General features: G+C 42.4%; 1 protein-coding gene across 1 annotated transcript in view; it reads right to left on the bottom strand.

The window, feature by feature from the left end:
* mta3 (metastasis associated 1 family, member 3) overlaps positions 1–26,410 on the bottom strand; it is a 262,123-nt gene that overhangs the window by 76,656 nt on the left and 159,057 nt on the right. Inside the window, exons 9-14 of the mRNA XM_078557154.1 lie at positions 25,924–26,112; positions 23,122–23,196; positions 21,656–21,714; positions 11,110–11,237; positions 7,936–8,087; positions 5,280–5,502 (exon numbers count right to left, since the gene is read on the bottom strand). Of these exons, the coding sequence (XP_078413280.1) occupies positions 5,280–5,502; positions 7,936–8,087; positions 11,110–11,237; positions 21,656–21,714; positions 23,122–23,196; positions 25,924–26,112 (826 nt within the window). The remainder of the gene's footprint in view (positions 1–5,279; positions 5,503–7,935; positions 8,088–11,109; positions 11,238–21,655; positions 21,715–23,121; positions 23,197–25,923; positions 26,113–26,410) is intronic.

Raw genomic sequence — 26,410 nt, 5'->3', positions numbered from 1 at the left:
AAATCAGAAATAAAAGCAGAAAATGCTGAAACATTCAGGTCTGGCAGTATCTGTAGAGAAACAGGCCTTTCGTTTCAGGTGTGTGGTCATTCATCAGAACTAAGAAAAGTTAGAAATGTAAAAGGTCTTTTGCATGTGAAAGGCAGAGTGGGAAAAAGAACATAATGGAAGATCTGTGTTAGGGTGGAAGGCAGGAGAGGCTAAATACAAAAATGTTGCATGGTACAAAGCCAAGGGAGTAGTAATGGGACAAGTGAAGAAAAATGTATCTAGAGAAGGTATGAATGGCAGGATAGCTGCCATCCAAATGCAAAGTAGCACTAACACACCGGGCAGAATCTTGCTGAAGCGTCGGGGTCTCGCCTGCCAGCTGGACAACCAGCGAGTGACCAACATCACCTCTTTTCAGGAAGGCCTGCCGATCCACAAGCTAATCAGTCAGCGGCTGGCCTTCCCCTGGAATGAAGACCCCAGGGGTGGAAGTCTCGCTTCCGAGAGACACTGGGGAGGCCGAGACTGATGCTGGGAGGACGGGCATCAGAGTCCTAGGATCGCAGAGTGGCCCATAGCACAGGTAAATAATGTGGGAGGGTTGGGTTCGCTGGAAGGAGGGTGTGGAGGGAAGGTCGGCAGCAGGGCAGGGGTCATGGCTCTTGGCGTGCACCCCCCTCCCCTTTTCCCAATGTCAAGTCCCTCGATCAGGTACTGAGTGCGTTTGATCAAGGGGCACCCCCACTCTCCGGAGTTTACAAGCTGGCCGCTTACCTGTCATTCCCGCTGCATGTTGACAGGCCCACCTGCCACTGGGTCAATGCCATGTTCATTAATCCGTCACTTAAGGGCTTCAATAGGTGACGGGGTGAGTAGGTCAACCATGGGTCTTCCTGCCAAGTACTTAATTCTGGCGGAAGCAGGAATGCGGCAGGGTTCTGTTACCATCCTGCCTAATTACATTCCCGCCTCCAAGGTTGTCACCAGCAACAGCACAAGATGCTGCCTGTTATCTCAAAGCCATCCTCGCCCGGATTCCTTGAACCTGGAACAAAGCCTTCTGCTGGCCTTTCAAGTGACCAAGTGCCACAAGATGCAGCGGGCCTTCTCAAAAAGAGGCAATGGGGGGTCTAGCTGGCTCTCCAGCTGGTATGCATCACCTCCACAAGATCCCGCCCATAGTTTCAACCTGCCCCACTGAACTGTTTTCTTTCCATCTCAATTCTATCTTTTCTCCTATTGTCCAGTCTCTTCCCATCTACATCCATGACTCTTTGATGCCCTTTGTCACATGCAACAGTTTACAGTTTTCTGGACCTAACTATCTCCTTTTCATTATGGACAGTCAATCCCTTTCATTTCATTTCATTCTTTGCCTCATTCAAATTTTACCTTCGTTTCAGGAGTGAAGAATTGCAAGCTTCAACAATACATGGGTACCAACATCCCTCTGGATCCTTCTTCCCTTTTCCATGACCTCTCCCCTTCTTTGAATCTCATCCCTTGCTGTGTGTTCAAGATAGGTTCCCCTCTCTGAACCTGAACAATCTGTCCTCAGCAAAGGCCTCAACTTCATCTCCATAGGCCCCCACTGCAATGAATGTCAAGTGCAGCATAATACTGTGCTCTTCTTTTGTCATGTTCATGTCCATTTGTTTGGCCAGCGGCCTCCCCCCCACGCTGGCTCAGCAGACCCTTCTACCTGTCATCAATATTCTCCTTCCAGTTGGAACCCGCCATCTGGGCTTTTAGCCTCTCACAATCTGTTCATTGAGAACTACTGACCTGACATCAGTCTTCTCAATTTCTCTGCTCCCCTGAGACTCTAACCTATCTCACTCTGAACTTGCAGCACTTCGTTCTCTTGGGTCCAACCTTAACATCATCATCAAACCTGCTGACAAGGGTGGTAGCTTTGTTATTTGGCATACTGAACTCTACCTAGTGGAGGCTGAAAGTCAACTCTGTACTTCCTGCTACCTCCCTCTACACCACAATCACACCTCCAAACATCAAGCCACAGAACTGTCCTGGAGGTGGAATCTCATACCCTCCCCCATGGCAAGCTGATTAAATGCCCCCCACCACCAAACACGTCATGGGGGAGGGCACAAGATTCCACCCTATGGGACTCGCAGGGTAGTCTTATTTGTGGATTTTCGGAAGGAGGTAGAAGCGGGCTATATGGGGTTGGGGGACTGAAGTTGAAGGTTGTGGAGGGAAGATCTCTAGATGAGATGAGGTCAGTGATAGGCCTGGAAACAGTTGCTCAAGTCTGTGGCGGGAAGGCTGGAGAGGGCCTTCCCGCTCCGCCATTAATTTAGGCCTGTGAGCAATTAATGCCCACTTAAGGTCCTCAGCCCCTTGCCACTGTTATTACCTAGCAGCAGGTGGGGTGGGGGGGGCTTGCCATGCAAGATGCATGGCTACCTCCACTCCCCTGTAACTTCCACACTGCCATCACTCACCTGTGCCTGCACCCCTCCTTGATCTGAGGTCTGGGGTGGTGTAATACCAGCATCAGCCACCACCTTCCCAGTGGCGCTGCCAAATACAGAAGAGCTGCTGGGGTCTGATTGGCCCACAGTTCTCAGTGGTTAGCACATCCTCGCCCGGATTCCTTGAACCTGGAACAAAGCCTTCTGCTGACTGAGTGCCACAAGATGCAGCGGGCCTTCTCAAAAAGAGGCAATGGGGGGGGGGGGGGGGGGGGGGTCTAGCTAGCTCTCCAGCTGGTATGCATCACCTCCACAAGATCCCGCCCATAGTTTCAACCTGCCCCACTGAACTGTTTTCTTTCCATCTCAATTCTATCTTTTCTCCTATTGTCCAGTCTCTTCCCATCTACATCCATGACTCTTTGATGCCCTTTGTCACATGCAACAGTTTACAGTTTTCTGGACCTATCTCCTTTTCATTATGGACAGCCAATCCCATTCACTGCCCCCCCCACCCCCCCAAAGGATCGTCTGGGAACACTCTCCTCCTTCCTTGAACAGAGGCCCAAACAGTCCCCATCCACCACCACCCTCTTGTACCTTTATCTTGCATTCGCATGGCAGCTATTCTGCCACTCACACCTCCTCTAGACACATCTTGTCTCTTTACTTATGCAACTACCACTCCCTTTGTACTATGAAACCTTTTGTCATTTTAATCTCTCCTACCCGCCACCCTATTATAGACCTTTCCTTTTGTTCTGCTTCCCACCCTTCCCCTTTCCAAAGTACTCAAAGTTAATACATTTCTAACTTTTCTCTGTTCTGATGAAAGGTGACACACCTGAAATGTTAACTCTATTTCTGTCTTCACAGGTGATGCCTGACCTGCTGAGTGTTTCCAGCATTTTCTGTTTTGCTGGCTGATCTTAACTTTTGGGGAGAAACCAGCAAAAGCAGATGGCAATCCTGCTCAGGGGACTTCATTGGAGGCCCAGCAAATTTTAAACAGAATGTTGTAGCTGCCTCATTCACCTCCAAAACCAGCTCCTTTAAAATAGGGAATTGGCAGGAATGGAGTGAAAAATGGAACTGCTCTCTTACCTGCTCTCCCTGCTTCTCTTCCAGGTATTGGGGTATTAAAATACTCTCTAACGTATCTGACAAAAATGCATGATCATAATAGATTTCTTTAAAAGTCAGCTGTTTTCATGTAACATTTTTACTCATCTTATTAAATCGAAAAAAGTAGCATGCTGATAAGTCACACATTACCTTTATAAAGAAAAACACAGGATAAACTGCTGACATTTTGTACTTTCAAAGATTAATTAAACCATTCATTTACACACATTGGCACAACATTTTCAGTGAAGCTTGAGAGTTCCTCTACAGTTCAACAAATTCAGGAAATTTATGTTGAGCTTTCCCACAACATGAAAAGCATCCCATAGATATCCGTGTATTATTGAATTAATTGACATTCGGTTGTGATATTACAAAATGTCAGCTTGTTCAAAATAATCACTTGCAAGTCTCACTTCCAGTTCTTTCCACATTTCATAAATTGCTAATCAAGCAATCTCTGCATTGCAAGAGCAGTATGCTGTCAATCAGAGGCTTTTACAGAGTATGGAACACTTATGAAGATGGCTTGTGATTATGTAAAATTAGAAGCTGCATGCACCATTTTAAAGGAATCACATGATTTACAACAGGCACAAATGATGAGAAATCAAACAAAGTGCAGCTGCAAAAGATGCTAATCATTTCCTACTAAAAGGAGTCATCACATTTATATCATCTGTATATGCCTTGCAACATTAAAGGGACAGGTGTTCAGTTTAGTATGGAAGTTGGAAACATTTTCTAGAAAACTGATGTGGTGGGTTCTTGTATTTTAAAGGTTCCATAATAATTTTCATCCTGAAAAGTAAACTGAATATTAATTGCAAAATACTCAGAATCACCAAATCATATTTGTGTAAAAGACAATCCAAGAGCAATGCTATTATTGTCATGTTTATATTTTTCCTGCTTACAACTGGATAATTGCCAGTCTTTTATTTCATCTCATTCCTTTGATTTTTATCTTGTCTTTAGCTTTGTGAAGTCAAATTGCATCCAGAATGGCTTGATTGCAGCTAAAGCAGCGGACGTGAAGCACAATATACATCAACCTAAAGAAAGAAGGTCTGCAAAATATCCATTTTGCAGCCCAATCAGTTGATAAATGCACTTTGTTCTTAATTCAAAGTTGCTCTCATCAATCAAAACTTTTAAGAAAATGCTACTGCAAGACTACAATACACTACTTTGGGAAATTTAGATCTTTTGTAGATCAGCGTATTGCATATAGTTTAATAATTTATATTTTTCTTGTAAGCATATATTTGCTGGGATGCTACCAACATTAGAGATAAGGTATGATTGTATGTATTAGATCAGATTTTGTCAATTTATTCATAATCAATTAATCTTAAGGACACGTAACCCATTTCTTTACATTGCTTCAAAACAAAACTATTTCTGTGTTACAGATTGTGTTTAGCTTAAAGCAATTTTCTTGAATCTAAAAAATGAATTTCATTATTAATCCAAATCCTTTTGGTGATTTAAAAATAAATTTTCTTGAGATATTACTCTGACTTAAATTTTTGAAGCAGACAGTCTTCCTTGAAGTTGTTCACAGAATAACACATACAACAATAGAAGACTTGAGCAAATTCAAAAAAAAAATCCACACAAATAAATAATGTAGTAAGTCATAAGTATCATTTATTGCAAACAATAGGACAGGGAATGGTTGAAAGCATGAAAGTCAAAGCTAGGAATTTAAAAAGTTCTTACATTCTGCCTTAATGGCAGCACAGTTAATTGGAACAAATGGCCTCCTTGCTGCCTGTTTCAGCCGCAGAATATCTCTGCAGACATGCCTGGCAAGTTTTGTAAGATGTGTTGTCTGCAGGAAGAAAGATTGACGGGTCTTCAAAGTAGACTTCGGACTATCAATGTGTATTGGCACACCATGCCCAGGTTGACCATGACGAAAGGCACCTCTTATGTGCGGCTCCTTTTAAAACATGGAGAAAAAGAGCATCTAGTTAGTCAGTAAATGCATTACATATTGCAAAATAAGAAGCTTTACTACAAACAGCATTGCTGCATTTGTAAATCAAATTCGTAAAGTCAAATCCTCTAACCTCTGAATGCATATAGGGTGAAAGAAACATAAGCACAACAAACACCATTTGGGAGGTGGCAGAGAAATTTGAACTTCAGATTCTCCATTGCCAACACAACCTATCCTGCTCTCAGAGCTCTCTTTTTATTATGGTATTTATTTTAATTTACTCCAGATTCAAGTCTGATTAACCTGACCAGTTTACACTACAATACACCGTGGACTCAACCTGAAACAAACCTACATTTGTACACATGCAAAATAATGGTTCAGGGAAGATTTCATTAGATTGGAAAACAGCGAGTGTAACTCCTTTATTCAAAAAGGGAGGGCGACAGAAAGCAGGAAACCAAAGACCAGTTAGGTTAACATCTGTCATAGGAGAAATGTTAGAAGCTATTATTAAAGACGTTATAGCAGGGCACTTGGAAAAATTCAGAGTAATCAGGCAGAATCACATGGTTTTATGAAAGGAAAATCATGGTTAACCAATTTATTGGGGCTCTTTGAAGAAGTGGCATATGCTGTAAATAAAGGGGAACCGATGGATATACAGTATTTATATTTCCAGAAGGCACTTGATAAGGTGCCACATCAAAAATTACTGTGAAAAATAAAAGCTCATGGTGTAGGGAGTAACACATTGGCACAGATAGAAGATTGGCTAGCTAACAGGAAACACAGAAAGTAGGCATAAATGGGTCTTTTGCTGTTTGGCAAGATGTACTGAGTGGTGTGCCACAGAGATCAGTGCTGGGATCTCAACTTTTTACAATTTATATCAATGACTTGGATGAAGGGACCGAAGGTATGGTTGCTAACTCTGTTGATGACACAAAGATAGGTAGGATAGTATGATGCGAAGAGGACACAAGGAGGCTACAAGGAGGCTACAAAGGGATATATCGATTGGTTAAGTGAGTGGGCAGAGACCTGGCAAACTGGAGTATAATATGGGAAAGTGTGAAATTGTCAATCTTGGCAGAAAAAATAAAAAAGCACATTATCTAAATGGTGAGAGATTGCAGAGCTCCGAGTTGCAGAGAGATCTAGGAGTCCTACTGCATGAATCACAAAAGGTGAGTATGCAGGTACAGCAAGTAATTAAGAGAAAGCTAATAGAATGTTATCATTTATTGCGAGGAAAATTGAACAAAAAAGTAGGGAAGTTATGCTTCAGTTATACAGGGCATTGGTGAGACCACATTTGGAGTACTGTGTACAGTGTTTGTCTCCTTATTTAAGGAAAGTTGTAAATGCATCAGAAACAGATCCGAGAAGGTTTAGTTTACTTGGATTGGACGGGTTGTCTTATGAGGAAAGGTTGAACAGGCTAGGCTTGTATCCGCTGGAGTTTAGAAGAGTAAGAGTCGACTTGATTGAAACATATAAGGGGTCTTGACAGGGTGATGTGGAGAGGATGTTTTCTCTTGTGGCAGAATATAGTACATGGGGTCACTGTTTAAAAATAAGGGGTTGCCCATTTAGGACAGAAATGAGAATTTTTTTTCTCTGAGGGTTGTGAGTCTTTGGCAGTGGAAGCAGAGTCTTTGAATATTTTTAAGGCAGAGGTAGATTATTGATAATCAAGAGGGTGTATGGTTATCGGGATAGGCGGGAATGTGGGGTTGAGGTTACAATCAGATCAGTCATAATCTCATCGGATGGTGGTGCAGGCTTGAAGGGCCGAGTGGCCTACTCCTGCTCCTGAGTCGTATGTTCATATGGATGGTAATGGCATATTTTTAAGAATGATAAAACTTCACAGTGCTATCTGTAACATTCCAATCCATTTGAGATGTATACAACTACCTGAGTAGGCACTACATATTGAGGTTTGATGTTAACTTTACTTTGTCATACTTTGTGGGCTTTGCAGTAATATTTTAAAAAATAAGATGGCAAGATTATGCTTAATGGGTTCTCGCACCATCTTGAAAGTCACATAAAAAGAATGTTAGTGATAGAAGATATAACATCCTTTCTCTATTAAGAAGGAAACAATAAAAAAGAACATTATCCATTGATCTCATTGATCAAAAGGCTAAAATGGTTTTACATAACCAAGTTGAAGAGTCCAAACAGCATTAATTTGAAATCTTGTTAAGGTCACATATATATTAGGAGCAATAGGAGGTAATGGAGATAACAGAATAGAAATAAAATATTTCCCACTGCCATAAGTTAATGACAGACATTACTTCTGGTAGAATGAAAACCAAAATAAGCTGCTTCATCAATCATATTTGAACTCTGAAGTCTCAGTAGCTAGTAATATGTAGACACAAATTGGAAAATTCAAATCTTTCAGCTTGTTGTTACCGAAATATCGTGTGTGGGTGACAATTTTTCTGCCTCTGTTCGAGTAGGCATCTTCAAGCCACCATACTTCTTCCAGTATGTCCAGCATGAAGCACAAAGTCTACATTGCATATTTGGAGGTCCCCACGAATACCACTGTTGAGATTGTGTGACTGAAAGTGAAGAATAGAAAGTAAATCTTATTCCAATTCTGAAAAGTTTTGAATATTTTAGCCTAGAAAAATATTTACTGCCTATAAAAAGTAGAATGTTATAAGAAATTACAATAACCAATACAGATCTCCAATAAAATCTAAATTAGCTGTTATTTCTCTAATTTTTCAACTATTCCAATGCTTACGTGGTTTGAGTTTTGTTGAAAAAATACATTTTGTCAAAGCTTTTTGTCTTACACTCATCAGGACAATTGCAAGAATGCCAATGTCAGGGGAAGCAATAGCTTTTTACTGTTTGAGAAGAGTGTGCTGATTGGTTGGCAAGTGGACTATGATTGGCAGAGGTGTTGCCATGGGAAATGCACCAGTTAATGGTGACTGACAGGTAACTGCCAAGCATTGTTTGAAATTTAGATCAGGCAGCTTGACTCTGATTGGTCAGGGCATTGCCCTGAGAAATGAACCAGCAATGGCTATCACTTATTTTGTTTAGTTGAAACAGGCGCAATGTTTGTACAAAACAAAAATAAAAATACCTGGAAAAACTCAGCAGGTCTGACAGCATCTGTGGAGAGGAACACCTGTTCTGTTGAAGAGTCATACGGACTCGAAACGTTAACTGTGTTCCTCTCCGCAGATGCTGTCAGACCTGCTGAGTTTTTCCAGGTATTTTTATTTTTGTTTTGGATTTCCAGCATCCGCAGTTTTTTGCTTTTATCGCAATGTTTGTACATGTTCTTTCTGTCTGCAAAGAACAGGACCCTGTGTATTACATATGTAGGTTCCAGTACATGCAAAAACGCCACACTTGCGAGCCTAACTGACAATCTTAAATTGATTGTCAGCGTAATTTTTAGCACACTAAAGATTATTTAGCAAATGCTGTCCCATCGCGGAATCACATCTAATGTGTTTTGAGTTACGCAAACATGGGCTGGTTGGGTACAGTCGTGCTTGCAAAACTCAAAACACAGTGGCAGATAGGATTAGATCATTTTGATGCTTTCAATTTAAAGATGTAGCTGATGTTTTCTTCTTCTCTGACAACGTTGCTGTAAAATTACAGTCTTTCTTTAAAACTTTTTGTCCACTGTAGCAATGAAGGTACAATTACATTTAGTAGACAGGGCTCAGTCTTTAGACAGAGAGATTGAGCAGGCTTTTCTTCACTCAACTGCTGATGTCCTGACCCAAGCACGTGCTTCAAACATGCACAAAAAGCTTGACCTCTTTCCAACTGCCTGTATTTCAAAAAATAATTGTATTTTCCAATGATAATTCAATTAGCTGGTCTGTACAGCTATCTTAGAAGAAATCAAGGTCTTTTGTTCAAGTAAATGAGTCTCTGAATGGTTTATTTTCCATTGTTGAATACTATGGATGCCTTCACAGATATCTTTGATAAGGCAAGAAGAGAGTTGTTTACAAAACCCCAGGGAAGCCACTGTCTGTAATGGAATTCGTAGGCTTGTTGTCTTTGATGGAGTGATGCAATTAGATTTGGCCATCTTGCTGCAGGTTTGAAATCACTTTAGTCAGTCTCAAAGAAAATCTGTTTTTTTAAAAAGTTCAATATTTGACATAAGTACGTCTTGATAACACTATAGAATTGTCATTTGAAGCTAGTGGTTGTAGAGTCGAGTAGAATCATAAAAACCAAGAATATTAATTTGAGATTTAAATTTTCCATTTACTCTTCTGAAATTAAGAAGAGTCCAATTTCAGACAAGAAGGACAAAATTTTTCAGCCCTAACTTGACTTGGGTGCACAGCATCTGCAGGACAGAATTTCTGACCTCTGAGAGAAGTACCCCTAACTTGCAGCCTCAGAATGATTGAAATAGAGGAGGCAGGTGCCACAGTGATTTCTGCCAAAACATGGTGTTTTGCTGTGGCTAGTTCCTGAGGAATGGGGCAGCATGGGAATGCAGACAGCCAACGTGCTAACTACAGAAAGGAAGTTTGGTGCCTGATCTTCAGCATGTGCAAGGCCTCTTTTCTGCTTCTTCTGCTGTAGTTGTGTCGGCATCATAGACTAATAGCCGTATTCTGCCAACATTTATATGGGTAGTGCTAGCTAAACCAGGAATGACCTCTTTGAGCACAAGAAAGTTAAGACATTGTTGTTGCCATCCTTTGCATTCAAAGGACTCAAACTGCAGGAAGTGTTGAAAAGCCAAGTGGTCAAACAAAAGAGAGCTGCAGAAAAAGGAGATCTGCAGCAGAAGGGAGAATAAACAAGGTACATTTGCAAGCAGCTGTGTATGTGTAATACAGTCAAACAGGACAGAAAGCAACAGGGTTAAAGCAGGGACTGTGAACTGGACAATTTTATTGCTATGCTTCAGTTTTGCCAGAGCCAAACAGGCCGTTTAACGAGGTTCATTAAAGGAAGCGGATAAAGGAGTACCTGGGGAGTCTGTGCCATCTAACCTAACTAAGGAGGTTCTGTAGGAGTGTGTTGTTTGGGTGTCTTCGGGGACCTCAAATGGAATATGGCTGCGGCGCCGCCGGTGAGTGTGACTCAAGGGCCAGATCAATTCATTGGTAAAGTGAGAGATCCTACATACCAGAGGCAAAGTTAGAGAACTCTGGTACTGCGGGCGCTTGTGGTTGTGTAAGTCTTATCTTTGTTGTATCAACTATTAAAGTGAAATTTAGCTTTTCATTTGAAATATCTTTCGCCTGTTAACTCATGCTTCATTTGCGTTGGTTCTGAATTGTGCTAAGTTACAAAAAGTGAAATCTTATTGGTAACTTGTTCATCTGGGGGTCGTTTGGTAAATTTGGTTGTTTTGATTTATGGTTCCCCCACGGGGATCTTTCACAATGAAAGTTGAATAGGTAAAATGGACCTGAGGGAAGGCACAGTGTGATTTTATTGAGTACCTAAATTAAAGTTTTCAATTAATCCCTGGGCAGGCAAAAAATATTTGTGAATTTACAAAGATTATGTCTGGCTAACGTATCCTCTTTCTTCAATCTTATTCTTGAATAGTTTAGTTTTGACTGTACTCACTGTAACAACTTTCACAGGGCCGGCCTATGCCAGAGTTCTGGGTTTGAAAAACCACTCCTCCAACTGGACCATTCACCACAGCAGGCTTTCCATTAATGCTTGATATCTGATTGGGATTAGGTTTATTGCTATATTAAAAAAAATTGAAATAGAAGAATGTTCAATTAATTGAGGAAAACAGTATGACAAAATCTAGAGCGTTTTAATTTGTAATTTTTAACAAAAGTCAGCAAAATACATGAAATTCCAGCGAAATGTCCCCTTTCTACAACAATATCAGAATGTTAAACATTCAACTTCAAGGCACTTAATATTTCTGCAGCTCTGAGGCTCGAGTCACATTCAACAAATGGAGCAGCCAGATATGTTATAAGAGTAACATGTACTCAGCCCAACTGATAAAACTAACCTTCACAGTTGCAAATAGAACAGAAACTTTTGTCATCCTCTGCAGTGACTTACACTTTGCCTGTACCTGAAGAAGTGTTTGAACAGGCGATCCAAGATGTGAAAAAGCTTTCATGTTTTGATCAAGCATTACAGCAGCAGTAAAAACATAAAACGCTGGAAATACTCAGGTCTGGCAGCACCTGTGGAGAGAGACACAGAGTTAATATTTCATTTTGATGATCTTCCATAGAACAGAAGGTCTTCAATCTGAAACGTTAACTCTGTTTATCTCTGCACGGATGGATGCTGCCTGAACTGCTGAATATTTCTTGCATTTTCTGTTTTGATTTCAGATTTCCAGTATCCACAGTATTTCGCTTTTGTATTACAGTAGAAGATTTAGTTTGGCAAAAGTATTAGTGATGGAGAGTTAAACAAAGCAAATCCCAATTTATACCCAATGATTACAGAAACTTAAAAGTGGACTACAATGGGCTAGATTTAATGCAGTGTGTACACTTGAGAGGGAGTGCCATGGGAGTCTTCAACATCAACTCTGGACTCCATGAAGTCTCATGGCATCAGGTCAAACATGGGCAAGGAAACCTCCTGCTGATTACCACATACTGCCCTCCTTCAGCTGATGAATCAGTGCTCCTCCATGTTGAACACCACTTGGAGGAAGCACTGAGGGTGGAAAGGGTGCAGGATGTACTCTGGGTGGGGGGCTTCAATGTCCATCACCAAGAGTGGCTTGGTAGCACCACTAGTGTCCGAGTGGGCCGAGTCCTAAAAGACATAGCTGCCAGCTGGGTCTGCGGCAGGTGGTGAGAGAACCGACAAGAGAGAAAAACACTTAACCTCATCCTCACCAACCTGCCTACCTGCCGCAGATGCAACTGTCCACGGTACTTTCGGTAGGAGTGACCACTGCACAGTCATTGTGGAGATGAAGTCCCACCTTCACATTGAGGATACCCTCCATCGTGTTGTGTGGCACTACCACCATGCTAAGTGGGATAGATTTCGAACAGATCTAGCATCTCAAGATTGGGCATCCATGAGGCGCTGTGGGCCCTCAGGAGCAGCAGAACTGTACGCGAACACAATCTGTAATCTCATAGCCCAGCATATCACCCAATCTACCATTACCATCAAGCCAGGGGGTCAACCCTGGCTCAATGAAGAGTGCAGGAGGTCATGCCAGGAGCAGCACCAGGCATAGCTGAAAATGAGGTGTCAACCTGGTGAAGCTATAACACAGGACTACTTGTGTGCCAAACAGCATAAGCAGCAAGTGATAGACAGAGATAAGTTATCCCACAACCAACGGATCAAATCTAAGCCCTGCAGTCCTGCCACATCTAGTCATGAATGGTGGTGGACAATTAAACAACTCACTGGAGAGGGAGGCTCCACAAATATCCCCATCCTCAATGATGGGGGAGCCCAGCACATCATTGCAAAAGATAAGGCTGAAGCATTCGATACAATCATCAGCCAGAAGTGCCAAATCGATGATCCATCTCGGCCTCCTCTGGAGGTCCCCAGCATCACAGATGCCAGTCTTCAGCCAATTCAATTCACTCCACGTGATAACAGGAAATGGCTGAAGGCACTGGATCGTGCAAAGGCTATGGGCCCTGACAATATTCCGGCAACAGTACTGAAGACATGTGCTTCAGAACTTGCCGCACCCCTAGCCAAGCTGTTCCAGTACAGCTACAACACTGGTATCTACCCGGCTATGTGGAAAATTGCCCAGGTATGTTCTGTGTACAAAAAGAAAATCCAAACCGGCCAATCACCGCCCCATCAGTCTACTCTCAATCATCAGCAAAATAAAAGGAAGGGATCATCAACAGTGCTATCAAGCAGCATTTGCTTAGCAATAACCTGCTCACTGACGTCAAGTTTGGGTTCCACCAGGGCCACTCAGCTCCTGACCTCATTACAGCCTTGGTTCAAACATGGACAAAAGAGCTGAACTCCCGCGGTGTGGTGGGAGTGACTGCCCTTGACATCAAGGCAGCATTTGACCGAGTGTGGCATCAAGGAGCCCTAGCAAAACTGGAGTCAATGGGAATCAGGGGGAAAACTCTCCACTGGTTGGAGTCAAACCTAGCACAAAGGAAGCTGGTTGTGATTGTTGAAGGTCAGTCATCTCAGTTCCAGGACACAACTGCAGGAGTTCCTCAGGGTAGTGTCCTCGGCCCAACCATCTTCAGCTGCTTCATTAATGACCTTCCTTCCATCGTAAGGTCAGATGTGGGAATGTTTGCTGATGATTGCACAATGTTCAGCACATTCACGACTCCTCAGATACTGAATCCGTCCATGTCCAAATGCAGCAAGACCTGGACAATATCGAGGCTTGGGCTGACAAGTGGCAAGTAACGTTCGCACCACACAAGTGCCAGACAATGACCATCTCGAACAAGAGAGAATCTAACCATCGCCCTTTGACATTCAATGGCATTACCATCCCTGAATCCCCCACTATCAACATCCTGGGGGTTACCATTGACCAGAAACTGAACTGGACTAGCCATATAAATACTGTGGCTACAAGAGCCGGTCAAAGGCTAGGAATCCTGAGATGAGTAACTCACCTCCTGACTCCTTAAAGCCTGGCCACCATCAAAAGGCACAAGTCAGGAGTGTGATGGAATACTCCCCACTCGCTTGGATGAGTGCAGCTCCCATAACACTCTAGAAGCTCGACACCATCCAGGACAAAGCATACTCCTTGATTGGCACCACATCCTCAAACATTCACTCACTCTACCACCGACGCACAGTAGCAGCAGTGTGTAGCATTTACAAGATGCACTGCAGGAATTCACTAAGGCTCCTTAGACAGTACCTTCCAAACCCACGACCACTACCATCTAGAAGGACAACGGCAGCAGATAGATGGGAACACCACCACCTGGAAGCTCCCCTTCGAGTCACTCACCACCCTGACTTGGGAATATATTGCTGTTCCTTCACTGTCGCTGCGTCAAAATCCTGGAACTCCCTTCCTAACAGACTGTGGGTGTATTTACACCACATGGATTGCAGCAGTTCAAGAAGGCAGCTCATCATAACCTTCTCAAGGGCAACTAAGGATGGGCAATAAATGCTGGCCCAGCCAGTGAAGCCCACATCCTATGAATGAATTTTAAAAAAGGGGAAGCATGGCTGCAGGGCCTACTAAATCGCAAGAGAGGCCCTGCATTCATCTCCCAGCAGCAGGTGAACCACTGCCGATTAAGTTGGAAAGCGGAAGGGGCTGATGTGGGATTCACAGCTGCTAGCAGTGGGACTTCATGTCATTCGGTTCATTAGTGGGCCAATTGACACCCATTATCCCTGAGCCCACCACAATTCAATTGTGCATCAGGGATTTAAACAGGAGCCACACACCTTTCCCGTAATTTCGGAAGGCCATCCAGCAAACTTGTCGGGTTTGTCAGCAGCCTCCCATGGGGTTCCCTCATGATCAGACACTCAGCCACAGATGAGGACCTGGCACTGGTGGTGGTGGGGGGGGCGGGGGAGAAGAGTGCAAAGCCACCGCCATGCCCTTGCCTCAGACCTCTGTGTCCCACACCTCACCCACCCCCCGTGACCCCCATCCCATCTTCACTTACTTTTGGTGTGGGGTCCTGCAATTTACCTGCGCCTCTAATGGACTAGCAGCCACTGCTCCCTGTCTCTGATTGGTAGGCAGTGCTTGGCGAGCGGGACTTTTGCCGCCAGGGAGTTCAAACATGGGTGAGCCCCGACAATGGCCACTTAAATGCCTAAAAGATACTTGATTCCATCAGGTCTCCCCAACAGAACTAATAGGGGTTCCCTGCCAGTTGTCCAATCAGTGGGTGAGACCCCCATCAGCCCCACAAAATCCAGTCCAATGTGTCTGTGCTTTTAAATGCTCCAATTAAAGAGTAAGGCACATATTTGACTATTACATCTATTTGTCAACATATTATATGACAAAGTCACAACTTATCAATCTGAAATATTAGTTTGTTCTTTCAGTATTAAATGCATTTAAAAATCATTTGTCAAGTGCTGAAATGTGTTGACTTGCTACCAAGATCAGCAAAGTGGAAAATTCAGTTTTTGTTTCAAGTAAGCTGTGATTTTAGATTAGCCTTTAATTGATAATAGAATGCTACACATTTATTGTAATAAGTATAAATGTTATATAAAAGCCATATCTAAAATTGGAATCCTTAATTTAACCTTGGTTTGCAGTCGTGGATGTCCTATGCGTGTTCAATTGTAACTAGTGCATCTTCAGCAATAGCTTCTCTTCCACTTCTGTACATTACTTCTGGAGATCCCCCTGCCCTTTCAGGGATCTATCCGTGGGCATCTCCTCTTTCTCATCTACATGCTGCCCTTGGCAACATCATCTGAAAGCATATCATGACAGTACCCAATCCTTCCTTTTTATCAGCTGCCTCAATCCTTCGACTATCTTGTCAGGCTGCCTGTCCGACACCCTGTATTGATGAGCCTCAATTTCCTCCAGTTCAATGTCAAAAACCAACAAAACCACAATCTTCGCCCCCAACACAAACTCTTCACTCTTTCCATCACTGTATCATCTGGCTACTGTATCAGGTTGAATAAGATTGTATGTCAGTATCCTCTTAAACCCAAGCTGAACTTCCAACTGTATCCTCACCATCACAAAGACCACTTCTGCTCCTGTCACTTCTGTAACATTTCTTGTCTCCACACCACCTCAGCCCATTTGCTGCTGAAATCCTCATCCATATGTTTGTCACATCCTGAGTGCCCTCTCAACTTCCACTCTCCAAACTTCTGCTGCCCATGTATGACTGCACACCAAATCTCACTCATCAATCACTGCTGACTTACACTAACTTCCAGTTCCCCAATGCCACTTATTAAGTTTATCATCCACACGTTTAAGTCCCATTATGTCATTGCCCTTCAATAGGCTGGATTTTACACGCCCCAGCCAGGCGTGCTATCGATGGGTGTCGAGGAGCACACAAAATAGGGCAGGTGCCAACCCCGAAAGCTTCCCACCCACCCCGAGCTCACCCCCATAATACGGGGGTGGACGTGTGCCAAAATCGGCAGCCCACCTGCCATGTTTAAATAAATATTCAAGGCTCAATTGAACTTGTTAACAAGCCAATTGACCCCAATAATACACTGCCCACACCATAATACGGTTGGCATGGGCAATCAGGAGGGAATGGGCAGGCCATCGTTTTAAAAATCTTTTTAAAAGGGCGGGAAGAAAAGGGGGGCGGGTACTATCTTTGTGTATCAGGTGGTAGCCCCACTAAGATAGTGCCCCCGCCCTGTTTTTCCCAACCCACCTGCTCTATAAAAAACACATCACATCCAGCCACCCTCCCCTCCCTAAACTGCCCAAACCCTCCCAGCCTGTGACCCCGGACTTACCTTGCTCCAGGATTCATGAGCCTTCTTCCTGGCCTGTTTGCAATCCCAGCAGCGCCCACCAATGCACTTTTGGTGCTGCCGGGACTGCTGGAGCTGCCGGCCAGTTGGAATATCTGGAAGCTCCTGAGGGTGGGTCTTCCTCCTCAGTGAGGGGCAGAAGTCCCAATGTCCACCTATTTAGCCTGCCCACATATCTGTGTACGAAATTTTTTACAGCCTGCACTTCCATATCTCTCACATCCTCCAGCCCTTCAATCCTCTCCCCTATCAGAATCATACTTAACAATCAAATATTCCTACAAGTCTGGCCATCACTGGCAGCCATGACTTCAGCCATCTAGGCTTTACATTCTGAAAGTCCTTCCCTAAACCTCTCCATGCATCCTTCTCCTTCAAGTTCTTCCTTAAAAAACCCACCTCTCTAAGCAAGCTTTTGGTCCCCCTTCCTAATCTCTATTTCCCTGGATTGCCATCCATTTTTGTCTAATTATATCTCCATGAAGCACCTTGCTAATGCTGAAGTATTGGAGTGAACTGGAATAAAAATAATATTTAGGTGATCTAACTACAATTTGCAGCTATCACTTAAGAAACTAAACTATTATGGCACAATTAATTCCCATCAATTAAATCTGGGGTTCCCAGTTTCAATTACTATCAAGTTCTAAACATGAATTTGTAGTGACAACTTGACATGATCACCTGTCTCCTGGCCACAACACATATCTAGATTTCAGTATTCTCTTTAGGCACCAAAAAATGATTCCAATATGCAATTTTTAACAAACTGTGAATATGCCAACAGATCTCTGTCCTAGATTTGCAAAGAAGACTGTGTTTGGAGATTGAGCAGCATGAAAGTAGAAAGGTTGGTAACTATACGGCCCCAAGGTGGAGAGGCTGTGGGTGAGGCCATAAACAGCTGAACAACCCAGCAAAGATACAATTCCACGGATCTCCATATTTAGGTGTTTACAGCCCATGATGAAAGTTCATCGATTTGAAATATTAACTCTGCTTTTCTCTCTACAGATGCTGCCAGACCTACTGAATGTTGCCAGCATGCTATGTTTTTATTTCAGAGTATAAGGTAGATTATTTCAAACTTGATCAAAGCTGGACTATGAGCATGGGCTGTACTCCCATCTAGTAAAGCTCTGTGAGAAATATGCAGACTATAAACAGAATTATACGCAGCCTGTTTTATCTAGTACCTAATATCTGGTAAAGTTTTTTTTAATATGGCACAACATCCCTCATTAATTTCAACAAGACAATAAGGATGGGTTTCAAATTGGCAGTTTTTCAATTAACTGATAAAAGCAATCAAACTTTGAAGAGAATGCGAGCATCCATTTTTAATCAGCTGAAGTCAGGAAATGACCTGCTGCTGGTTGAAACATATCAATCTAGGACTTCCTTACCATTTCAACTGAACTAATGCTCTCAACAGAGAACAGGGTGATTACCATCACATAGAATTCTGTTAAATCAGCAGGATGTACTTATTATGAAATACTTCTCATAAAAATGTCCTATAATGACAGTTCTAATTCCTCATGTATTTTAGATTGGAGCAAGTGACACCACCAGGTGAGAAAAGGCCAACAGGCTGTCCAAAGCTAAATGATTCAAACAAGGACAAATAAATATTGAATTAGAAACTTACCCAGATTGTAACAAAAATCAATCAGTTGAAACTAGATATTGACAAGTACTTTGTATAAAAAACAAATTTGGTCGGGACTTCTTTTCTTGAAGCTGCAACACAGATGTTAAGATTCCTCATTTTATGTTTCATTCAAACAGGTAAAAATGAAAAGTCTGGATTTTAATGGGGGCTAGGTCTGGAAGGATCATATCAATGGGAAGGAGGAGGGAAATCCGGGTGATGGGAAGGCCCACGGTTTTCTTGTGCACCAAGCAGCAAAAATGTTCCTCCTGGTCCCACAAAGAAACATTAAAAGTCTTCTTCTGAGCCTGTTCCAGCAAGGTTTCACAATGGGCAGTGAGTGCAAAGTTTCTCAGAAATGAAGTACAATGCACCCAATCACATTCCAGACGGGGTCGGTGGGGGTGGGTGGGGTGGCAGAGTGGTGAAGCGGGAGGAGACATTCTGGACGGGGCGGGGGGAGGAGGCATTCGGGGCCAGCAGGGTGGAGACTCCAAATGGCGGACAAAAATCTCTGGTTGTGGGGATGGTGAAGTGAATCTGGATGGGTGGAAGAAACTCCAGGTAGGGATGTGAGTGGGCAGAGGCTCCGCAGGTGGGGTTAGGAGTGGCGGTGGTGAGATCTTAGGTTTCAGACTAGGGGTGGATATGGGAGTTATAAAGCTTCAGATGATGGGGGGTTGAGGATTCTGATGGCGGAAGATCTCGTACAAGCGCCAGATAGGCAGTTACTGATGGATCTGGTACTTCTTGCCTCCCATTTGTTCCACGGAATAAAGGTCCATTCTGCTTAATGTTTCCCCATAAACCATTCAGGAATTCCTTTCAGGAATCATTCTAGTATTGGCAAGTGTAACGCACTAAGTGAATTCCTCCTCCTCCTTCCCACCATGCACTCCAGGACGGACTTGCCATATTCAGTTTTGGGTTCCACGACATTAAGAACATTCGGGTCATGCTACTTATAGCTGTCTGAGATGGACTGAGTTACTCACCAATCAGCTTCTTTTCTAAAAATGGAAGTATTAACATCTTTTTTCAAGTTCAGGCAGCAAAACAATAAAATCCTCTTGTTTGAAGCAGTTAGCAAGAAGTGACATGCTACCAATTCCTGCTAAAAACGTTATTACAAGTTCATTTTAGTAACATGCTTGATATCAGTGCAGGCTGATTGCAGGTTCATATCAGAATCCTGATGTTCAGAAAATTCAGAATCCTGTTATTCTGGTGCCGGAAGAAGTAACACAACTCCCAGAAATCCAGCACCTTCCTCCAGACCTGTGAGGTAGTGGACAAAGCAACATGGTCAGCAGGTCTTAGAAGTCTTTCCTTCCTGCAATCAATTCTGCATATGACCTAGAGCTGGAGGTACGTTTGGTTGAATGACCAGCATTTGACATTAGTCCAAGCTGGAAAAAAACAGAGCTTTGGAGAACCTTGTTGTCAAAAACATCTTCCACTGAGCAAGAACATGTTGAGGCTTCCTGCAAAGCTTGGAGGTTTCACAGCTGTGCAAGCCATAAATCAAAATACAAGGTAAGATGGCAGCATGAAAATCAGTCAGGTTGCAGTACTTAATGATGTGTACCTTAATACAAATTTTAAATTTGAAGCTGTCACTGAATCAGAACAAACTCCACAAAGTTTAGTGTCCCTCAAAATCTGAAGAGGACTCAAGTATATATCCAAAAACAAGCATTTTTCTAGCTCCAGGAATGACAGAATTGAAACTTGAACAAGCTGCTTTGCCAAATTTGGGGTTAAATAAATCTTTCCCACTCAAAATCTATTTGGTCAAATATAATCAGTTTACAACAGCAACAAAGACTTGCATTTACATGGCATTTTTAACATAGGAATGAATGGCCAAAAGCTTAGCCAAAGAGGTAGGTTTTAAGGAACAACTTAAAGGAAGAAAGAGAGGTAAAGAGCAGTGAGGTTTACGGAGGGAATTTCAGGGCTGAGAGCCTTGGAATCTGACTGCACAGCTGCCAATGATTTCATGTTTAACTTTGGGAATGTAGAAGAGGACAAAGATAGGAGCAAAGGTATCTCAGAGAGTTGTAGTGCTGAAGGAGATAACAAAGATAGGGAGGGGCAAGACCATGGAAGGATTTGAAAACAATGATGAGAATTTTAAAATCGAGGTATTTAACAAAAATATATAATACACTGACCAACAGCCAAGTCTGCTATTGATTACAGAAAGTGAACTGAACATAGCCCAGCTCAGTATCAAATTCTTTATACAAATGAACATGGAAGAGAGAAGAAGCGAGATCACATGACTCATATGGCTGGATTATACACTCCCATGCTGGCAGCTTTGAAGGCGGGGAGAGGGGGTTGTGGATGGGTGGGGGGGGCATGTAAAATCCAGCGGGCAGCCTGCCTGCCACCGGCCCACTTCCCCCAACTGGCCCACAATTTTACCAGCTGCAGGGGGCTGAAAATGGGCCAACTGAGGCCCTTAAGTGGGCAATTAATGCCCACTTAAGGACTTAATCCCGCTGCTACCAAGATTTAACAGGGGAGAGGTCCTAACCAAGCACCCAGCTCAACAGCGTTCCCAGCATGGGCTGGTGGTGGGCAAAGGGTGGGAGGGGGGCACTCCTTAATGGGACCCCCTGGACCCATTGGAGGGCCCTCCCAGAGTGCAACTCCTGCCCCAGGTACTCCTCTCCCCATGGCCTCTCAAACCCCAGCCCCCGCCACCCACCTCCAAACATTTCTAGGACTGCAGTGCAGCCAACCTTTCCCACTCCCCTCAACTTTTTAGCTGGGGTGCGGGGGTGGGAGAGAGAGAGAGAGAGAGAGACAGAGACCATGGTGCCCTGTAAAATCCAGTCCATAATACTTGTAACTAAACTTCCAGTACAAAGATGGTGGATTATCGTCTTTATTCATGTAGATTTATAAATGAAAAAGGCTATTTGGGTCTCCATAAATTTTGTAACCAAAGTTTTAAACTTGGGACCTACAAAATATTATCTCCGCAATAACATTTTAATAGTTAGAATTGTAGGATGGTTTATAGGCACTTACTATGTTGGGATGTACACCTGTTTCAGTTTGCTCTCTGCCTCAGCTGCCTTAAGACGTTTCTAAAAATAAACAAAAATTAAAATTATAGGACAAAATCATTCCATCATCATTACCTGTGCTACCTAATTTTCTGCTACGATACTTCATTCCACACTATGCAGCCACACGGATAGCATATTATACTATTTGGAATCACACTAAAATTAACTATTGTTCTGATTTCCCATTTAAAAGGTCAGTCTTTGTCTCCCAGCATCTCATAAACTTTCTTTTAAAAGTTAACCTCCATAAAAGTAGCAGCAGCAATTCGCCAAGGATCTTTCAACAGCACCTTCCAAACTTGTGACCCCTACCACCCAGAAGAACAACAGCAACAGGAGCATGGGAACATTACTACCTGCAGGTTCCCCTCCCTACAAGTCGCACACTATCCTGACTTGAAAATATATGGCTGTCCCTGCACTGTTGCTGCGTCAAAATCCTGAAACTCCCTCCCTTAGTGGCCTGTGGGTGTACTTACACCACATGGACTGCAGCAGTCTGAAAAGGCAGCTCACCATCACCTTGTCAAGGGTAATTAGGGATGGGCAATAAATGCTGGTCTTGTCAGCGATGCCCACATCCCGTGAATGAACAAAAAATATGCTCCTGACAGGTTACATAGTGCTGGTTCACTGCACACATTGTTTTAAAAGAAAAATATTTTCAGTCCATACTGGGCTAGCTGTCTGCGTCGTCTATCTTCTCTCAATGCAGTCCTCTGAATAAAGGATGTCTTGGACATTTCAGGTGTAAAAGCAATGGGCTATTACCAGTTGAAATTCATGCCTTTTCTTACCATCACAGAAAAAGACTTTGGCTGAGGTTTATAAAAGGCCAGTTGTGTGCATGCCTGCTCTGAGTGCACATTAAGAAATTGTGATTTGATTTTTTTTCAATGATTTTCTGTCCATTAAAATGAGTGGGAGCATGATTTTGTAATATTAGTCCTAAACTGTTTTCCTGTATAAGGGAACCCTCATACATATCAACAAGGGAACTCTGCCATGATGTGTAGAACTCTTATGAGCCAGTATAATTAGCAATTTTTCACCTGGAAATAAAAAAAATTTACTTAACTGAAGCCGTCTAAAAGAAAACGAACAGCCACATCACCACTAACTATTTTCAACAGACTATTTCATAAATAAGGATCTCACAGGTGTATTAATTTTGCAAGGAAGAAATTGCTATAATAGTAATCTTAAAGTTCTTTCTGCAGACATAAGCTAGTTATGTCATTTTTTAAAGTGTGTAATTTTAATATTGCTTCCTCCTGGATATTTCCGATTTGCATTGATCAGTTTTGTTTCATATCATGTAATTTTTATGCAAGAACAATGTTGGCATTTCAACCGACAAATTAGTAATTTGGGTAAACTGTAAACCGTTTAAGAAATAATCATAAATGCAAGTACTGTTCTTACCTGCTGTACATATCTATCTGTAGTTTTCCACATGTAATAGTACTCTATGATGCTGGTGAGTGATTTCCATGGCAGCTATTAAGAAGATATAAACAAACATACTAAATCATAAGTCAGGCAAAATTCATCCTGGTCAAATGGCTTCAGAACATTTTAAAACATGTTTGTTCTGTCTTTTAAAATAAGCTTTTCGAATAAAGAATGCACATCGGTTCATGCTTTTCATATTTAAATGATAAAATATGCATATGAGAGAATTTAAGAAAGGAAGTAAGAGTAAAATAGACTCAAAATAAAACGCAAAAGGCCCAAAATATACAGCATGCCAGCACATGCAAAGACATAAGATATGAAGTAATACATGAGATAGGATATAAAGACATAAGGCGCTCAGCCTTCTTCAGAGAAATCACTGTAGGATATGTAATGACATCAATAGAGCAACTATGAATGGACATGGTGAGAACATGGCATGAATATGGTCTACTAAGGAGCTATATTAGAAAAGCATAGAATGACCAAGGATGAAAAGCCTCAGTGAATAGCAATTAGAGTCACGGAGGATGCTGATTTGGCAAAGTAGCCCCATTGCTGTGGGCAGGATATAAACTAAATTGCTGTGTCTCACAGGAGATAGCATATCACTGTAACACAATAATGTATTTGAAGACTTTTCAGAGTAAGAAGATTTGAGATAAGATAGAAATAAGTGAGGATGGAAGGGTTCAAGGTGGGTATTTTGGGAAAGATGATGGTAACAGGTGTTTTTCAGGTTGTGTGGACAATACCACTGCATATAAATAAGAGTGGTATCAGCAAGAAAGGAAGTTGGCTGAAAAGTAGGGCAAAAGATCAGGAGGTGGACCGCAAAATAAATTTAGTAAAGCTTGAGGATGAAAAAAATGGAATAAAGGTTAGACAGACAGACATTTTGCAAGGAGGAAGGGGCATGGGATCAGAATCGAACAGGTAGAATGAAGACACGTGCTATTTAATTTTGGGCATCAAATCCACAAGTTGCTCAGACGTAGACAATGAAGAAAGGATGGAGGGAGGTGATTACAAGTAAGATATTGGAATTTAGAGCTGTTTCCATTCTCCCGTCGTAATTCTGGAATCGTAGGCAGAATTAAGCAAGTGAGACGGAATGATGATGAATCTTGGCAAAGTGAGATGGGGCTAGAATACCATGGTCATAAGCTTAGTACATATAAATATATAATGAATGAATTTGAAGCTACAAAGTTGCCGCTGTACTAGTAGAGGGAGCACATAAGTGTATTTTGCTTGTGAAATGGAGGATAAGACCTTGAATGCAGAGACAAGACAATTAACAAAATGATCAGTAAAGATGTCAATGTCATGGCAGATGACAGACCAAAGAAAAGGGAGTCCAAATTTGAGAGAGTAAGACGGTAGTTCTTCACAAGAATAAAAAATAAAAATGGAAATAGCTTGACCTTTCATGGGTATGTATATAAGAAAGGAAATAAGAAAGTGGTCTTACAGCATTCTAATCAGTAACAGAAATCTCGAACCAATCTGTGACCAAAACAAAGGGATGATCTCACACGAGTGGTGGATGGGCACCACATCTTAGGAAGGATATATCTGGCCGTAGAGGGAATGCAGCATTTACCGAGGGCTAAATTAAAAGGAGAGATTACACTAAGTACGGTTATATTCCCTGTAGTTTAGAAGGTTAAGACGTGAATTGATCAAAATTTTCAAGATATTAAGGGGAACAGATACAGTAGAGATAAACTATTTCTGCTGGTTGGAGAGATTGGTACTAGGGCAACATAGTCTAAAAATTAAAGCCAGACCTTTCAGGAGTGAAATCAGGAAACACTTCTACACAAGGGACAGGAGAAGGGATGGCAGAAGTTTGGAACTCTTGCTAGATCAATTGTAAATTTTGAATTTGAGATTGATAAGATTTTTGCTATCCAAAGTCATTAAGGGATTTGGGGCAAAGGCGGGTACGTGGAGTTATGTCGCAGATCCACTATAATCTCATTCAATGGCAGAAGAGACTCAAAGGGTTACATGGCTTACTCCTGTTCCTATGTAGGTGGTGGAGTCAATGCATGAGGTGAACTTAAAATAAGGTTGAGGGAAAGGAAATCAGCCGAGGTGGGGGTGTAGAAGTTAAGGTAGGGTGAAACAACCAAAGATAAGGAGTCATTCCATGCAAAGACCAGGGAAGGGAATTTAAGTGAGAAAATGTTTCTTTGGGCAGGGAAGTGGGTGGTGGTGGTGGTTAGGTGGATGACAGATGAGGAGGATTCTCAAGGCGAAATGAGCAGAATAGTAAAAGGCAAAGTGTTCAACAGTGGAGGAAGAGCTGGTAGGAATAGAGACCCTGAAAATCTAGATCTCTGAATAATGTAACCTTTATAAATGTATTTTTCACAAACTAAGACGGGCATTTTCTGGCCCCACCATGGAGGAACCCACCGCGGGGGATGTAGCAGGCCAGCCTTCCATTGACTTTCAGTGGGACCAGAAGACCCTGACAGCGGGTAGGGCTGGAAAATCCTAAATCTTGTTTGCATCTACTTTCCATTATCTTGTCATTCACTTTTTCTTATTCACAAGAGAAGAATGCACTGACCTCTGAAGATCAGACACACCTATCATCATGTCGGATCCTTGCAGATCAGAGGTGAAACCTTCACGTCATCATAACAAGCTGCATGAGAAGTTGACCTGCTTATGAAGGAATTCCATTTCTACAGTGCTACCCAATCTCTCTCAATGCATTAACAATCTCTAGAATAAAAGTTCTGATGTGCTTACAAAGTCTTGTCGTATGTCATTAAAATCCTTGCCATACTTTTCCAATGCCTCTTCAAAAAGGCTAGCTTCAGATGCAGACCATTCTTCCATTTCATCTCTGCAGAGTACAGGACCACCCTGAGGTACCAAAATGCTGATTGCATTTGTCAAATCATAGTTGTGCTTATGCAACGTGTCCATTGCGTGGAACTAATGGAAGAAAATAAAATGTAAAAGTAGGTACTGTAACTGGTGCAAAAGAAGGAAGCTTATGATATATGTTAAAGTTCTTTTGTAAAAATAAAGGATTGTATAATTATGCTTTCCGATCTCTCTTGGCATTGCTCACATGTGATAGTTTGGCATCCAGAGTGAGGTTATGATAAATACAATGGGCAGAATCTTCCGGTTGGCGTGCGGGGGCTGGCCTAACACGCCAACGTGTAAAATGACACGCGATGTCACTGGGCGTGCGTCCCAACGTCATCGTGCGTGACCGCGATATTTT

This window comes from Cetorhinus maximus, chromosome 14 (assembly GCF_964194155.1).
Source record: "Cetorhinus maximus chromosome 14, sCetMax3.hap1.1, whole genome shotgun sequence".
Taxonomy (NCBI): domain Eukaryota; kingdom Metazoa; phylum Chordata; class Chondrichthyes; order Lamniformes; family Cetorhinidae; genus Cetorhinus; species Cetorhinus maximus.
This window is presented reverse-complemented; position numbering and strand designations above follow the sequence as displayed.